Raw genomic sequence first — 18,266 nt, forward strand, 5'->3', positions numbered from 1 at the left:
CGTAAAAGACCATACAGGCAACAAGGGCGCCCAGGCCATAGGGCCATCACCACTAACAGTCAGTCAAACCAATGACCAAACTTGTCATAAGCATTTTGAGTAACCAACAGCAGGCGCCAACAACAAGTTTGGGCTATAAATATAACCAGCGACAGCCTCAACCCTAACAGCATAGCCAAACAAGCTGGCCATATCATCAAGACCTAAAATAACTAGAGATCGAACTCATCACCAGCAGTAATCGGTCACAACATGCTAACCGAGCTCTACCACACATGGATCAGAGCCTCAATGACATTACAACCATCACCCACATATGCTCATGAACTAGCTATACAAGGGAAGGGTACACAGACGCACCATACCTCCCTGATAACATAACATGCACCTGACGGCGCTTAGACTCCCTGTTGGTTCGTCGGCGGCCCTCTAACTCCCAATCGGCCACATGGACATTATAGCAAACAGAAAAGGGAGAAAAACACATTTGTATCCATCCAAATTCACGACAACACATGGTTACGAAATAATCAACAGATATACTATATCAAAAAGACAACACATATGTTGCACATAATAGGAGGGCACACCAGCCGGCATGCCTCAATAGCGAGGAGACGAAATGCTGCTTACCACCGCCGACGGCATGGCTCACCCAGCTGACGGCATGGCTGCACAGCCTACCCATCCGGCGGCGGAGAAATCAACGGCAAACATCAAAAGTCGATTGGCCGAGGATAACACCCACACAAAAGAACATCCAGACCCAATATAACAGCACAACTCCACCTTTGCAGACGCGGCGCAAGAAACACCGGCCGGATCACCATCATAAGAACAGCCAGCCAGAACATATACCAACAACATAGCACCACCACAAATCACAATGGCCGGCCATCACAGATCAAAAACAACCGGCAACCAACACTGCTTCCTCCACGAACGCGGCACATCGGCTGGCTGGGTTCACCACCAAGCAACAAGAACAGGTACCACCTCAAAGCCAAAACAAACCGGCCACCACCAAATCACCACCCGGCCACCTCAAAATATCATAGCACAACATCATCCCACGGACGCGGCGCGATGGCCGGTCAGACCACAGAACCACAAGAATGGCTGGTCGGGTTCAATTACGAACACCTCGGCACAGTCCAACACACGCACGGACGCAGCATGAACGCCGGTTGGCATCACCATGCACACGGCACAAACACAACACCAAAGTGCCGGCTGGCCAAACCACATGCACGGACATGGAGCTGAAGCGACAGCCGGCCACCTCTGTAGCAACAAGAAGGAAGGGAAGGAGGCAGCTATTGCGGAGACCTACCAGCGAGAACGACAGCCATAGCCCTCAGGCAAAGAAAAAACATGACGGCAAAGAGTGGATTGAAAAAGAGGGAGAGCTCTCCTCTCTCTCTCTCTTCTCTCCTCTCTCTATTCTCGCCCTGATCCCCCCTCCACGGGCACCCCCTTTCCAGTTATATAGCGGTGGCGGGGGGCTCCCACGCGAAGGGTTCGGATTGATTCGGTTGGGGATGAGGATAAGCACAATGAGGAGATAAGGTAGGGCGAGCAGCTCGGGGGCGGCGCAGCTCGGGCATGTGGGGTGGCGTGGCTCTGGCGCGGTGGTGGCACGTGCTTGAGTGCTAGGCCCATGGAGCAGAGGAAAGGGGGAAGGGGAGAGGAGAGAGCGGGGGGAGAGAGAGAGAGAGAGAGAGAGAGAGAGAGAGAGAGAGAGAGAGAGAGACGGCTCGGCCAGGCGCACGCGTGGCGGTGCGGCACGGGAGCGTGGGCTAGCGCGACGCTAGAGGGGGCGGCGGTGCATACGAGGGATAAGAGGAAGAAACACAGTGGCCCGGGTGCCCTAGGGTGATATGGTGCACACGAGGGATAAGAGGCTGCACGGCTGGGCCGGTGCGGTGGGAAAAAGGAGCTGGGCCAACCGAAGCAAAAGGTCGGCCGTCTCTCTTCTCTTTTTTTCCTTTTTCTTTTCCCCCTCTTTTTTCTTTCTGTATATGTGTATATGTATATCGGGGGATTGCACATATACGTGGTAAAATACCGTCGTACAAGGGAATTGAATTTTTTCCTAAAAAATTTCACAAGTTCAATTCCCATAAGAACTTGTAAAAAATTCTCACATTCCAAATGACCAAGAGCAAACAAACGCAAATGTTGAGCGCAACACTTAGAGGTACTAGCCATCATCGACTTCAAAATATAGTCAGCCCATCAAGGTTTTGTTTTGTTTTAGACTAGCGAATTTTGCAGTATCGACAATGCTGAACATCTTCCCCGCAAAAAAAGAAAAAAGAAAAGATAATGCTGAACATCTTTGAATAGAAAAGCATCCATCTAAAACATGCATGTTTTTAGAATTACGTTTTCTACAGAAGTAATTCAAATGTCTAAGGAGATGATGTGGATTATCTCATATAGTAAACACACACCATTAGCCTTGAGTGGCTTTTATCCAAATAACTTCACAAGAAAGATATGCCTTTTGAATCCCACTTACCCATTTACTAGTAGGTGCTAAATTTCTTACTAGATACATTGTACAAAAGGCAATCCATGAAGGGGCAAAACATATACTGATATACCATCTACTAGTTGTGCGCCCAGAAACTAGTAAACCTCAGTGCAGTACTTACGCCAACAATCGATCATGATAGGAAGAGAACTTGGGAGTTGGGCGAGTCTATAGGATAGATGAAACCTGTCACTCGGAGTCCCTGAAATCCTCCTTCTGACCAGCGAGGATCCTTGAGATCTGGAGGCCCCGGCTGAAGGCTTGGTTGAACAGCAGCCGCGTCTGGAACTCGGAGACGAAGGGAAACCACGACAGGAAGCCTATGGGCAGGAAGAGGACTAGACCCATTATGTTCTCGTACTGCCTCCCGAGCTCCATTATGGAGTCCCACAGTCCTATCTTCTTAAACAATGGCGAGCATGCTTGTCCGATCTGCGAGCAGGAAAGCATAAAAAACCAATATGTACATGTTGAAGCGGATGCGCTCAGCCAGTCAAAAAGGGAAAATTGCTAGAAGAAAAATCCTGGAAATCTTCGAAGCGATTTGACTGCCAGAGGTGCTTCCGATCAATGTGCTTCTCAATAAACTGCATGCTTATGATTCTCTTCACAGTTTTTTTATATAATTATTACTGAAGTTTTCATGCACATATGAAGCAATGTCGAAGATTGGAGACAACCATGATGAAAATCTACTCTCGATATGGCTGGCTGTTTAGTAATGGATTTTGTGCTTGACTACTATCGGACTTTGTTGATGATGTTTTTGTTTTTCCATAATTTACCCGGAATGCCGGGTTTTATGTCAAGCTCTGTAATAATGAATGGTTGCGTGCATAACCTTGTGCAGAGACTAGAATAATTTCTATTTCTTTATCTAAAAATGAAGCAATGTCTCAAAGACAAACACATACATAAATGGAGAATGCTTACCAGAAGAATACACCATCCAGTAGGCAAGAATCCCAGAATACTAGCGAAGACATCAGTAATTGTGAGGTTACCGACAAGAAATAGGACAGCTATCACGCAGACAAAACCAAGGAAGAGAAGGCCCTTGAGGATGCGGAACATAAGCTGCAGGTCCGTCCCAAATTTCTGCCGTCCTATTGAAACCGTCTAGTTGGAAGGAGTAACATTCAACTGGTAAGATTATTTAAGAATATGATGTACCTTGACCAAATGAAAGATCGCAGTCTTACCTTCAGAACTACTATAACAATGAGCATAACCAGCCATGACAATGCATATACCTAGATGTTGAAAGGAAAGGGGTTAACGGGGCATTGCATTAGATATCCTGCAAATGTGCTGACTACCAAAAAAAAAAAAAAGCAGATCATGTGTCGATAATGTACCAGAATGCTTCTGCTGCGGCGTGCTATGTTCAGATGGTACACAATGCCATACTGATAGATCAAGAAACGAAGTGAAAGGATTATTTCCAACAGAAGGGCGCGGACACTAGTTTTTCTGAGATGCTCCTGCTCATTTATCCACCATGCCTCCCAGCTTTGATCCACAGACATGCCGATACCCCCTCGGTTATCCATCCACTTCCTCCAATCTGTCCAGTCATCAACCGTCTTCTGCCACTCAAAACCTGATGGATTGAAGATAAATGGTGCAAAGAGCCAAGAACCAACCAGGAACCATATGGAGAAGGTGACAAATAGGTACAAGTTGGAGCTGTGATAGGAACTTCCATAGACTAGGTATACAACCAGAAGTATCAACAGTTCGAGTCCTTTAACGAAATGGCTCCGGGAATACATGCGGTAATTGTCAGCAAACTTGGCGTGGTAAACAACAAATCCACGGCCAGTAGGTCTGTATTTAGCGCCACCATGGAGTATTGTTCTCCCATAGTAGTGGGTTTTGGTGCCAAGCTGGAATGTGAAGAACACTGAGGCCAACTGAAGCTGCATGATTACAAACTCTCCTAAGGCTGTGCGGAACCCCTTCTCTAAGCCCACTTCCATGATCATAGGGAGGACAAGCAGCAAACCAAGTTGGAAAAAAGACTGTGAAGCTAGGGCGTTTTCAAGAGGCTTGATGTTCTGCTGAATACGTGGATCCAGTAGAATAGACCTTTCCAGACCACTCATAACTAGGTATAGCCGCCCATACAAAAATACATAGACAGTAAGTACAGTAACCTGAAAGAAAGAACTATGGATGTCAGCATTGCAAAATATGCAGGAAGTCCACACAACATGTAGACACCATGGTTAAACTCAGTCATAGTGCTAAGCATGTGTTACCACTATGGTAACTGCCTTTCTCTTTCACGGGTTTGAACCCCAGCGGCAGACTGGGTAGTTTAATACTACTCAGGTGGAAAAACAACCTTTATTGATACCAACTCAAGATTTGGATAGTCCATCATATAAAAATTAAAAACAATTTTCCATATGATGGACTATTCAAATCTTGGTGCATCGAGAAATAAATGGCAAAGAATTAATTAGCCACACCTGTGGTGGATGCAGTTTCCCAGTTGCAGGGATGACTCTTATAATACTTCCTCCAGTTCAAAAAAAGTGTTGCTCTAAGTTTGACCCTTAATTTCAAAGGTAATATATTTATAGAACATATCAAAATTATGATATTGTGAATCTATCTTTTCAAGACAAATCTACTCATGTATTTTTAAAATATTCAAACTCAATATTCAAAGGATAACCAATTTTTCAATAGTTTGACTGAACACAGCCCAAAACAGCAAAACGTCACTATTTTCTGACTGGAAGCAGTACATCTTTCTTTGTTTCCTTCTAGTTTTACAAAAAAAAAAGGGTCCTTTTGTTTTCTTAAATTTTCATAGACCTGTGCAGTACCCCTACTGTTCCAATCAGAAAGAAATAAATAGCTTAAACATTGTTTAGTTTCTTACCATGCTACTGAAATAAAAGCCAACTGTAGTAAAGTAGAAAGATAACATTCTATAAAAGTCAAATCTGCGTCCCAGCCGATAGATGTCGCGACTCAATGTTTGTTCACCATTGCCATTGGCCACCTTAGCTTCAAAGTTAGAAATTTGATTCATTCCCACATCACGCCCCATACCAACTTGTATGTATTCGTGATGTGTAACATTTCCTCCCCTCATTGTCGAATTAAAACCTAAGAACATTAAACTCTGTAAGTGCCTATCAGATAAGAGATGACTGCATGTTGTCTCTACGAGATGCATGTACCTGAAAAGATATCTTCACTTAAATTTATAGTCTTTGAAGCTTTACTTATGCCACCTCTAGTAATATGGAAGAGCCTATCAAAAATATCTGGATGACCATAATGGAACCGAACCCTGTATTAAATTGGAACAGTGAATTATGAGATACAAAGCCTTATCACCATAAATGATCAATAACATGATGGCAAGAAATGTGAACTTTCCATACAAACATGGAAAGACCAAAATATCCAGTTCTATACATCAACGGGCTCACCCAAAAGACTAAGCTAACAAGGAAAAACGTGCACTTCACTTGTCATTGAACACAACCCTCGCGTGTAAGCAGCCTCACACCTAAGATGTGGAATAGAAGTGAGCTCAATTTTTTATTTAAATTGCGCTAACTAGGACTTGAACTCAAGATCAGTCACCTCTACACCCCCACCCCCGTGGTTACAGCTCAGAAAAAGGTCAGTTGTGATCGCACAAATAGTCGAGTTACAATGACATGTCAAAAAGTACATATTATGATCAGAGAAGGTAATGAGTTAGGATCATTTTTTTTTCTTCTCCGACTTAATATTTCAAATGGAATTGCATTTTTAGGTTATACAATAATTAGTGTTAAATTTTCTTTAGGTTGCAAAGCATCGGGCAAGACATTCGATAACAATTGTGTTCATTCATAACACAATTGCGACACAAGATTTTTTTTTTAATTACTACAAGTCGTAACTCCTCTATTTTATGGATCACAACTGAATTATTTTTATGACCATAACTAGAGTGTGCACAGTAGTAAACTACATTGAGCATACCTATAGAAAGTCTATTCTGCGCATGTAGGCAGAATGACCCAACGCGCAGCACTGGCCACTGGACCGAGCCAGCTTCCTTATGTGCTCAAGCTCTAGCTACTTTTCGCACCCCTCAATGCAAAAACAATGAAAAAAAGTCATCTAGCATGTGCCACGTTGCTATCCATCCCGCACATCAAACAAATCTGTCCGCAAGGAATCTTCGTTGATTTCAATATTTAAATTGTGATTTCTCATGAACCGTAAATCTGATTTGCGATCCATTTGAAACATGTTGCTGAAAAAATATGCTTAACACAACAAGATCCATGAAGGCTATGTTTTGACAGAAGTTTTACATAGTTTTAATCAGAATTTCCATGGGTCCCATGACCTTGGGCCCGCCAAACTTGGTGCTCCAAACTTCTATTGCCAATGAGCTTTCCTCGCCTCCACCTAGCATCCCCCATGACTCACTCAGGCACCCGTGGCAGAGCCGGTTCCCCAGCGAGGGGCCATGTGACTCTCGTGGGTCCCACAGTAGCGCCAGCAATCTCATCTATCGTCGCCTGTCCTATGGATTCTGCTTCCGCCACCGCCTCTGATGCACATATGCAGGCAGAATCCAGGATGATAGTGGCTCTTGTGCCGTTGCCCGAGCTACCGTTGGGCGTGGTGCTCCATCGAGCCAACAAGAAGTACCCCTTACAGACCAGTACGCTAGGGGAATCTACCATCACCGAGGCCGAGCTCGATTGGATGTTCAAGGAGGGTAAGATCCCTTCCGACTTCATCGCCCGTGCCCCATGAGCGAAGGCTGTCCCAGCACCCCGAGGCCACGAGACAATGGTCTTCAAGGCCTTCTTTGACATGGGCCTCAGCTTCTTGGCAGTGCTGCTCCTTGAAGGGGTGCTTCGCCACTTCTACCTAGAGCTCCCCAAGCTCTCAGCCAATGTCATCGCCCGCCTGGCCATCTTCGAATGGGCCATGCAGGCAGAGGGCTACGAGGGACGAGCGAAGCTCTTCGCCGCCATCCATGAAGCCAGCTACTGACTAAAGACCAGGATGGAGGGATGGGAGATGAAGGCCCTCAGTTTTGGCAGTGTGAACTTTTAGCTCCGTCAAAAGTACCAGGATGCATTTCTAGCGAAGGCCATCAATGATCGGTGGTACACCAGGTGGCTGAAGGGATGGTTTTACTATGACATGGGCTCTGCCCCCCCCCCCTTGTTCCACCAACTAGGACATTAATTATGTTCGGACCCCGATGGCCAATATTCCAGGGGCCCAGCTAGCTTTGAGGGTGTCACTGCTCCGGAGGGTGGCCCGAAGGATGAACATGCATGACCTCGTGGAGGAGTTCACCATGCTACGAGTTTGACCCCTCTGAGCTGATTGGGACCATGCCTTCAAGCAAGGTGAGTAAGGTGAGCCAAGCATGTACACCAAGCCCATCGTTTATTCTGGTGAGTCCTCCCCTTTATCTAGCATCGAATCCATAGATGTGAGACACCTTTTGCTTTTAGAGGCTTGCCTTACGCTAGATCAAGCTATTGAGATCGTGGAGAAATTCCTCGACCAACCTTCCATTGTGGAGCGGGACCAGTGCGGGGGGCTAGTTGAGAGCTGGGGCCAGCGCAACCACACTTGTTCTCGCCTAGGGATGACAGCTCTGGCATGGCCAGATCAGGTGGAGCCTAAGGCCATCTGAAAGCGAGGGAGCTGGGCCTCCAGCATTGTGGCATCCACGATCCCCGCAGTCCTGATTCGGACTCGTCCCCCACCTCCTCCTGTGGCTTTGTGTGCTACTTCAGCAGCGAAGTCCTCTGAGGCAGTTGGATGGGGAAAAGCACCAGAGGCTTGTGACAGGCTCTCGGACTGTGAGGGGTGAGGTTGAGGAGGAGGTTTAGGCCGAAGATAGTGGCTTCGAAAACTCTCCAGCCATCCCTGACTCAGCCGACCAAGGCCAAGGTAGAGGGGAATACGAGGCCTCCCTTGATGAATTTGCGGCTTGGGGCATCGTCAACCTCTTCGATGACGAGGACATCACGGGCCCTATTGCCACTATGACCATCAGCATAGGTGAGGAACTGTCTCCCATACTTCCCTGCCAAGCTTCCACTGAAGGATTCTGACCTCTGTGTTTTTCTTATTTACAAAGGAGGCACTGATGCTAGTCTAGTGTCGGCCTCTACCCCATAGGTCTTGGCTCCCCTAGAGGACCCAGTGGTCCCTCAGGCGGAACCGAAGGATGCTGCTCTAGGGGTGACAGCTTTGCCGTAGCGGGGTGTCTCACCAGGTCGTAACTTGGCTCTCTCGGCTAGGATCGTAAGTGTTGTACCCTCCATGGCGACCGCATTGGCACCCTTAGAGCAGGGCTTGAGCTTCAAGGCCTTGACCCCCGATGACTTCGTGCTCCGTCCCGAGGTGTCGAGCGCCTTTGCCTCCCCTCGTCTTTCCTCAAGAGCACGGAGATCGGGCTATCCCTAACTTAGAGGCCTCTGAAGGAGGTGGCATCATGCCTTGAGGCTGCAGCCTAGCAGGTACGTGCTTATATGTAGCATTTTTGACCCTTAGGTAGCCAACCTTATCCCTTCTCTATTGTGCTTTGCAGCAACTGCTCCTAGCGAAGGCTCTAGGCTACTTGTAGTGTTGGGACCTCATGACGGCACATGACTCGACCCATGATGAGGCGGCAGGGTTCCGTCGTGCCCTAGAGGAAGCCGAGAAGTGAGCGGAGTCTATAGAGGACAGGTTGTAGGGAGAGACGACGTGCCAGGAACGTGCGAAGGCTATGGCCTGGGAAGCTACCGAAGCCCAACTTGTTGCAGATGCTACGACCCAAGAGGTTACTAAAGCCCGTCGGGTTGTGGAGGCAGCCATTGAAAAGGCCATTGCAGGCCACATTGCCACGGAGGGCGAGGCCTAGGATCTCCAGATCGTGTTGCCATTGGACCAACAAGAGTGGGGGGAGGGGACCTAGGAAGCGGAGGATGCACGATGCATAGAGCGCCAACAGTTGGCCAAGCACGCGACGGAGGCATCCTGTGCCATTAAGAAGGCTTTGGGTGGCCTCAAGGCCAAGGGTCCCTCATTTCCCTCTGGACCAGAGACATTGGAACCGGCACTCCATAGGCTCTGATCCGCTGTGGGGGTGATGGCCAGTGTCGCCAAAGCCTTCACCAATTCCAGTGTACACATGACCCTAGTGCTTCAGCTGACGCTGCTGCACCATGCGGGGTGCAGCCAGCTCACAGCTTTGGAGCAGTCAGCCCCAGACTTCGTGGCTAAGGACCTCCGTCCAAAGGCACCTCTAGCGAAAATCCACGCAGCCTTGGATGGCTTCCACTATGGGATATAGGTGAAGCATGGCATGCAACGACTCTATGCTTCATGGCGGATCGCAAGAAGTCGAGTGCTCGAGGAGCTTCCCGCTCGGATTCCCTCACGAAGGATCAAGCCACACGCCTGGAGGTTTCCTCCCACGGACTGCCACCTGGACAAGATGTCCCTTCATCTAAGCCACCTGTGCAAAAGCCGGCTCCATCGGCCGATGCTGCCTCCCTTCCAAATACCACATCGTAGGAGCAACTTCCACATGCAGGTGATGTCTCACATGACCAGCCTTCTGAGTTGTAGCTCTGAGTAGGCTTCATCATTTTTTTGTTCTCTCTTATTTCCCTATGGAGGATCGAATACCTAATGTGTTTACTTGGCCCTCCGCTATATGTATATTATCTTATATTGACTTGTTTGCCAACTTTATAGAGATGTGTCCCTTTTTTATTCCATTCCTTTATTTGTGCGTTGTGCTGGGACACATGTGTCACATGGCTAACCCTTTTAGAGGGGACGTGATGCAAGAGAAAACTTTCTAAGCACCTGGGCTGCTACCTCCAGAGCTGGGTCCAGCGTGCCTTGATTGTTCGGGCCTTCATTACCCCTCTCACAATAGGAGCACTTCCTCATTTTTTTCCAGAGGAGTTGGACGACCCCTCTGCTTCTACTTCAGAGGTTGGCTCTGACTCCGTAGGGATGGAGGGGAGTTGAATTGGCTAAGAAGCAACATGCTAGGAATTGTACTTTGAATTCTTTGGTCTGAGGCCCATGGCCCTTGGCGCTGGGACTCGATACGATCGTAGCATGCTACTCTCATCATACGGGGATATGGGACCGAACGCGATCGAGGCCTGTGGACTTCAAGGTGCGAAGGGATCGTTGCTCGATGCAACCAAGGCTTATGGCCTTCGAGGTGCAGAGCGATCATTTTTCGATGAGAAAAGTGGAGGGATTGTTGCTCGACACGGTCGAGGTCTATGGCCTTCGAGGTTCGGAGGAATCATTACTCGACACAACTGAGGCCTATGGCCTTCGAGATGTGGACGGATCGTTGCTCGATGTGACCGAGGCCTATGACTTTCGAGGTGTAAAGCTATGGTTGGAGGCCAATGGCCTTCAGGATCGAGTTAGATAGGGCACACTTGGATGATGTTTTACATCCATATATTACAAAAGATTGCCAAGGCCTTAGTGAGGGTACATTGTTTCTTATATACACCAGCTCTCTTCCTACACTACGAGGAGGGGGAAACTTTACACATGATATTTACGAAGTGCCTTTGCATGCCAGGTGTGCTCGATATGGGTCCTCTTTGTATCAACCAAGCAAAGGAGCCAGGTCTGTTGGATGTGAGTACCAGTTAAGTGACTTCCCATTTGATCTGTAGCGTTCCTGGAGCCAAGGCACACCGAAAGGATGAGGTCACTGGGGTGGAAGGTTCGCGGCGTGACCATAGGATTGTACCAACCCTTGGTTTCAACAATGTAGCGGTCGAGGTTCTGGATGACATAGAGCTTGTGCCTTCAGCAAGGGTTGAGGGAGAGTTCTCTTTCTTTGGGGCTCCCTAGAAGCTGGACCAAAAGGGAGCATCCCTTGACTTCGGTTGGAGTCATAGCCTCATCACCAAACATGAGGTGGAAGGGAGTAAATTCGGTGGGGCATGTGACTGTCGTGAGGAGGGACCATAGCACCTTCGGAAGCTCTTCCACCCATAGGCTTTTGGCAAGGCCGACAGGTGCTGGTTGGGGTCAGAGAGGATGCTGCCATTGGCATGCTCGATAGCCCATTGGACTATGGGTGATGAACTGCAGTGAAGCAAAGCTCGATGCCGAGCTCGGTGTAGAACTCCAACAATGGGTCAGAATCGAACTACGTCCCGTTGTCGGTGGTGAGTTGGGGAGGGACGTTGAAGCAACATATGATGTTTTTCCAAAAGAATCACTGGACATTCCTGGACATGATCACCATGAGGGGCTCTGCTTCAATTCACTTAGAGAAGTACTCCAAGGCCACCACCACATACTAGAGGTTCCCCTTGGCCTGAGGGAATGATCTGATCCAGTCCATTCCCCAACGCACCAAAGGCCACACATGAGCGATTGGCTATAATGGAGTCAGAGGTCGGTGGCTTCGTCACCCCATCCACTATCATCCTTTATAGGTGCGGACGTGTTCCTCTGCATCGGACATAATCGTTGTCCGGTACAGCCCTAGGTGTACTTTGCCTTTAAGGGCACGAGGTGCTAGGTGGCTGCCGCAAAGTCCTTCATGAATATTTGGAGGAGGTTGGACCCCTGCTGCTTGGAGACGTAGCGGAGCAGAGGGGCGCATACTCCAGTCTTGTAGAGGGCTCTGCTCACCAGGAGGTAGCCCCTGGCACGTTGCTCCACGTGACATTGTTCAATAGGATCATCAGGCTCCTCCGTTCTGTTTATGAAGGAGACGAGGGGGTCCTCCAGTCCGGGAAATTGATGGGGAGGACAGTGGAGGCAGCCTCACCGGAGTTGCCCGCCAGTTGGCTCATAGAGGACTTCAAAGAAGGCCCCTGGTGGAAGGTCCCTGCTCCCAATGGTAGCTTTGGCCAAGGCATCAACTTCTTGGTTATCTGTGCACGGTATGCTCCACACTGTAATGCCACGGAAGGACCCCTTAGCCTTCTGGATGACCGGGAGGTACTTCGCCAGGTTCGGATGCCGAGCTTGGAAGATCTTGTCAATGTGCTCAGTGATGACCTGAGAGTCTATTTTCATGATGAGTCTGGCAAATCCCACTGCTCAGGCCTTTCAGATCCCTAAGAGGATGGCTTCAGCGATGTTGTTGGTTGTCTTAAACTTGAGGCAAGTGGCGAACGCAGCCTGTTGCCTAGCCAGGGAGATGAGGATGTTCCCGGCCCTCATGCCGGTGGACCCATAGGCTTCATTAGTGTATATCATCCACATACCTTCGAGGGGAGTTGCAAGGAGCCCCGCGAAGGTGGGAGTCGCTAGGACCTGTGATTTGATGGCCTAACATGCCATAAACATCACCGAAAAGGATGCTAGTTCCATGGCCCATTTACCTACGTGTCTCATTGCCTCCCGGTTGCAAAACATGTTGCCCAAGCGGTATGAGGACAGTACGGTGATGCTGTGGGTGAGGAAGTAGTGTCAAAGCTTGCGTGAGGCCATCAAGAGCACATACACCATCTTCTCGAGCTCAGTGTAACACATTTTGGCTCTGAATAGAGCCTTCGAGATGTAGTAGACCACCCTTTGAACATTGCAGCCATCAGTCTCCTCCTCCCGCACAAGCACGACACTCACAATGTAGGTAGACAAGTGCAGGAGGAGGTCTTCATTGGGGTGTGGTATCACAAGTGTCCTGAGGTCGTACAGGTGAGCCCTGAGGGCCTTGAAGGCGTGTTTGCACACCTCCATCCACTGGAAAGGCTCGGAGCCCCTTAGCGTTTCGAAGAATAAAAAGGTTATGCTCTGTGGACTTGGCAAGGAACCGGCTGAGGGGTGCAAGGCGATAGAGTCGCTCCTCCTCTGCACGTCCATACTCCTCAAACTTGCATATGAGGGAATCCATCATGTACACTGAGCACTGGTGCAGTCGATCAAAGAGGGGCTCAGAGGCCAGATCTTGGGTCGTTGCATCGATGATCGACTACTCTGAGATGTCCTTGATCTGGGCCTTGATTCGGGTGAACCTCCGAAAGTAATCCTAGAGGGTCTCTCCCGGCTGCTGCCTAATGGCAAACAGACTCACAAAAGTCACCGGTTCGATGAAGGTTCCCTAGAAGTTATTGCAAAAGGTGTTCCAAAGCTGGGTCCAGGCGTAGATGGACCCCGACTCCAGCGCCCAAAAACCAGTGAAGGGCCACCCCGTCTAAGGCAAGGGGAAAGCATTTGGCCATGGCAGCCAGTCCACCCCCATTGGCCTCGATGGCCAGGGCGTACAAGTGGACGAACTCGTTCGAGTCCGAATCGCCCTTGAACCTAGGAAGTTTAGGGGCTCAAAACCCACCAGGGAAGGCCACAACCTACAGGTCCGCCTCTAGGGGTGAGACAGAGTTTAGGAATGGAGCCTCGCATCGATGGGAATGAGGCTCGAGCTCCCAAGAGCTGAGCAGAGGTGGTGCTTGGTGACGATGGGGAGCGGTGACAGTGTCCTCGCTAGCCCCTGGATCCCATGCCATAACACTAACTAGAGCAGTCCCAGCTCCGGCCGGTGCCTACTGCACGGTCCGTAGGGCTGTCTGCAGCTCCTCCAGCTGGGCTTGAAGGGCCACCACGTGTGCCTGCCGGGTGACCGTGGTGGTATGAGCGGCCACGGCCTCAGTCGCGGCCCCTTGGGGGTGCAGTGAGGTTCTCATTGTGCTGCTACTGAAAAGCGTCCGAACCGGCCACGGTGAGAGTCATGACTGGGTCGATGGTGGCCTCAGGGACATCGACGTTAGCATAGCATGCATTTTGTCGCGGCTTGAGTGTGGATTTTCGCACAGGCGTTGCCGCAGATCCAACTGCTTGGGCCGCCACCCTAGCGGTCTTCTTCTTTGGTGGCATCTTTTCTCTCTGAATGCTTGATCCCCATGGACGACATCAACTACTTTGATAATGTCACCCCCCTCAGTAGAGATCGTGGCGGCATGAGGCCACATTGCTCAACATGTCCATCTGCTACAGCGATGGGGCCGTCAAATACAAGCAGTCGACTTCCAACAACTCTAGCATTAAATGCTGGTCACTTTATAATAGATTACAGGTAGCAGGTAGCCCCCCTCTCTACCAGTCCTTGGCTACGGGGGTCACATGCCTTCTTAGGGCTCCAGAAGCCCGCGGCCTCCGAAGCTTAAGGGCCCTATGGATCCATCCTTCGAGATGACTCGGAGCTCGGGGTCTCCGAAGGGGCTTCGAGAGCCACCCTAGTACGTTAGGGGGCTCGAGGTCTCCGGAGATTCTCCGGAGGCCTTGGTAGGACGGTGAGCCATAGCACCAACATCCCCTCTTTAACTCTTGCCTCTTGGGTCCCTGGGCTCAGAGCCCCGCTGCCTTTGAACTCTGAAGAACGAAGCGAAGGGACGTCGGGAACCCTCATGGGTGACCTCCCCAACAGGAGGTCCTCCCAAAGACTGCATGCCTAGGACCACCTCGTATCCCTCCAATGGAAGCATGTAGAAGTCCAGAAAGTCTTCCTTCAAGATGGAGATCTGCACTGCATCGCAGACACCTGTGCTAGGCACACGGTCCCAACAAGATGACGAATGATGTCATCATCTCTGATGGCCCCCACTCATTCTGCACCTCCCTAAGGATTTCAGTGGTGCATCCTTCAATGACAACGTCATCAAGTGTGGCGCCCTAGCCTCTATCTTGGCCTTATCCCAATACCCATTACTGGATTTGTTGTGCTCTAGCCCCCATGTCACCGAGGATGACCCACACTCCACCTTCGTCGTCCACTCCACCATGGGCTCCGAAGGAGCATCCTCCAGGTAGCACGAGTCCATTCCTGACACCTTTATCCGCAGCCCAGCTGGCTCATCCATGAAATTGGGGGAGTGAGGAGGAAGTTGGAGGAAGGAAGTGCTAATATGTGGGCTCATTGTTATTTTATATCAGTGGATGAAGAGGGAGGTGATGATGTGGATGCTGACATGGATGCCATTGTGTCAAAACCACTGTCGCATGTGATAAAAACTGGTTTTGAATCGGCAAGAGGATAAATTGACTGGTATTGATCGATCAGGGAAGACTCCATAAAAATTTTAGGGGGTGAAATGGACTTGTTCTTTTTTGTTTTGACAGGGAGGAGGCACTGCTGAGGGATTACGTGAGATCTAGACGGAACTTTAGTATTCACTGCTTAGTCAACTAGGACTCACGGTGGTGGCACGATTGCTCTAGGCCAGGGCCAATAACATGAGATTGAAAGGGTCCGATCAGGGTTAGAAATTGAGGAGGTCTCACGGCATTTTCTTCCAAGAAGAAGAAAATGGGATAATTTGCACATATTTCTCTGTTGGAAACGAAAAGGAAAAAGAAATACAATTGTCGTTATGTGACTCAAAAGTAATACAAAATCAGTCGTAGCATTCATTTATGGTATACATTAGTAAATGACAGGCATCTGTAGTGTCCTACAACCTATTTTGCCAATGTATAATTTTTTTTAAGTATGTAAACGTATGTCATTTTCTTTAGAATGATTTATCAGATAGAGCTGAAAATGAGTTCAAAACACTTCCGGCCCCATGGCCATGGTTTGGCCAAAAACAAATTAAAAATTAAAAAGTGAACCTAATGGCCAATTTGAATATATTTTCATTTGAAAGAAGGAACTGTTGTAAATTAATCTTGTTTTACGGTAGGTTTAGTTTTGGCATGTAGGAGAGTCCATGTCAAAGTAGAGAGTTGGAGTAGAATTAGAGTTCTAGTAGGAATAGGATTGCATCGGAGTAGGATTAGGAGTCTAGTATTTAGCCCTTATATAATGAAGGGAGGGGGGCACCCTATAATGTGCCTCGGAGAAGAGAGAGGTGTCGTGTAAAAAAAAAGAGTCGTGTCTGTGAATCATAAAGTGTGCGTGCGTGAGAAATAAAGTAGTAGCGTGTGTTGAGAAAAATCTCGTTGTTATTTTGTGTGTTTGTGTTCTTCGTGTTTGTTCGATCCTGCTGAAAAAGCCAACAATTAGTATCAGAGCCTGTCAAGATGTAGAAGCTGATGAGATCCGAAGGCCGGTGCTATGTCGCGGGTGTGCGGCTTGAGCGCAGTGTAGCTGCGTGGTGCGGCTCGTGAGGCCAGGCATGACTCATGCGGAGGTGGAGATCGACAGGGGAGTTGATGGTGTGGGTGATTCGGCAACTCGGACTCGATTCAGCGGCATCTAGGCGGTTGCGCTGCGAGTTGAACTGGAATGCGAGAGTTCAACTCAGTTACGTTTGTGTGACCGGCTGCTATTCAGGAGTCGTACTTGGTTGGCGGCGTTGGTGTCTGTTTCGGGATCGGGCATCGGTTTCGGATCGGTTGGTGGGGCCCAAGTTGGAGTGCTGCACTGGAGGAATCGCGGGACGGGGCATGAAGCGTGTCCGGTCCGGACTCTGTGCTTGGCTTGTTGTGTGGGAGACGGTCCAGGTCTTGCCACGTGCAGCAGGCAAGGCTGCTTGGTGGCTGGTTTGGGAGCGTGGTCTCAATGGGCTTGCATGCATGCTGTGCGGCTCTTGTGGCTTGTGGGGCTCCTGTATAGCCAAGTATGCTAGCAAGACGTGTGCAGCCCGTGGGCGCTGGTAGAGGCCTGCCTCGGTGTAATGCAGTGCGAAGCGTGTGATCTTATGTCGAGGTGTGGTCATGCATGTCCAAAGTGCATGTGTGGTGAGTGCAGGGTGAAAGAGGTGTGGTCTCCATCCTCGATGATGAAGTACTGTTCGTCGTCCTAAAACAAGTGCAGGGTGAAAGAGGTGTGCTGTCCATCCTCGAATGATGAAATAGTGTTCGTCCTAAAACAAGTGCAGGGTGGAAGAGGTGTGCTCGCCATCCTAGGTTGATGAAGCAGTGTTCATCATCCTAAATCAAGTGTGCAGGGAGGCAGGCAGGAGTGTGCTCGCCATCCTGAACTAAGTGCAAGTGCATTCAGGGTGATGAAGAAGTGTTCATCATCCTGAATCGAGTGCAAAGAAAACAAGATTAAGGGGGAGTGTTGGAAATTAATCTTGTTTTATGGTAGGATTAGTTTTGGGTTGTAGGAGAGTCCATGTCAAAGTAGAGAGTTGGAGTAGAATTAGAGTTCTAGTAGGAACATGATTGCATCAGAGTAGGATTAGGAGTCTAGTATTTAGCCCTTATATTATGAAAGGAGGGGGGCACCCTATAATGTGCCTCGGAGAAGAGAGAGGTGCCGTGTAAAAAAAAAGTCGTATTCGTGAATTATAAAGTGTGCGCGCGTGAGAAATAAAGTAGTAGCGTGTGTTGAGAAAAATATCGTCGTTATTTTATGTGTTTGTGTTCTTCGTGGTTGTTCGATCCTTGTGAAAAAGCCAACAGCAACCTGGATAATCTTATATCAACTTGCAGAAAGAAAAGGATTGACATACTTGAGAGGATTGGCCAGAACTCGTTGCCCGATTGTAACAAAACTGGTCTCTTGATTGGACATAAACCAAGCAAGCGACGAAACACTAAAATAGAGAAACGGCACAATGTTATTAACATAAATATTTGGCATATAAATGGCATAAACAAGGCTAATCGAAAAGATGTTTCTTTGGACACATGGACATACCTTCCAGTAAAAATGTGTTCACGTAGGCCTAATATAGTGGGTTTGCTCTTTCCATACTTATTACTCTTAAACTCCTCCAGTACATTTCTCATCTTAAATGCCTCTTCGATGTAATTATCCTATTAGCAAAGCTACATAAATTACAAGTAC

At 48.7% G+C, this 18,266-nt stretch overlaps 1 protein-coding gene across 1 annotated transcript in view; it reads right to left on the minus strand.

The window, feature by feature from the left end:
- Window positions 1–1,985: 1,985 nt before the first annotated feature.
- Window positions 1,986–18,266, minus strand: part of LOC133915713 (putative callose synthase 6) — a 63,567-nt gene continuing 47,286 nt past the window's right edge. Inside the window, exons 35-42 of the mRNA XM_062358980.1 lie at window positions 18,117–18,235; window positions 17,929–18,012; window positions 5,740–5,852; window positions 5,436–5,665; window positions 3,898–4,698; window positions 3,742–3,792; window positions 3,473–3,658; window positions 1,986–2,971 (exon numbers count right to left, since the gene is read on the minus strand). Coding sequence (XP_062214964.1) covers window positions 2,729–2,971; window positions 3,473–3,658; window positions 3,742–3,792; window positions 3,898–4,698; window positions 5,436–5,665; window positions 5,740–5,852; window positions 17,929–18,012; window positions 18,117–18,235 — 1,827 coding nt within the window. The 3' untranslated portion in view covers window positions 1,986–2,728. The remainder of the gene's footprint in view (window positions 2,972–3,472; window positions 3,659–3,741; window positions 3,793–3,897; window positions 4,699–5,435; window positions 5,666–5,739; window positions 5,853–17,928; window positions 18,013–18,116; window positions 18,236–18,266) is intronic.

The sequence above is a fragment of the Phragmites australis genome, chromosome 4 (genome assembly GCF_958298935.1).
Source record: "Phragmites australis chromosome 4, lpPhrAust1.1, whole genome shotgun sequence".
NCBI classification, from domain to species: domain Eukaryota; kingdom Viridiplantae; phylum Streptophyta; class Magnoliopsida; order Poales; family Poaceae; genus Phragmites; species Phragmites australis.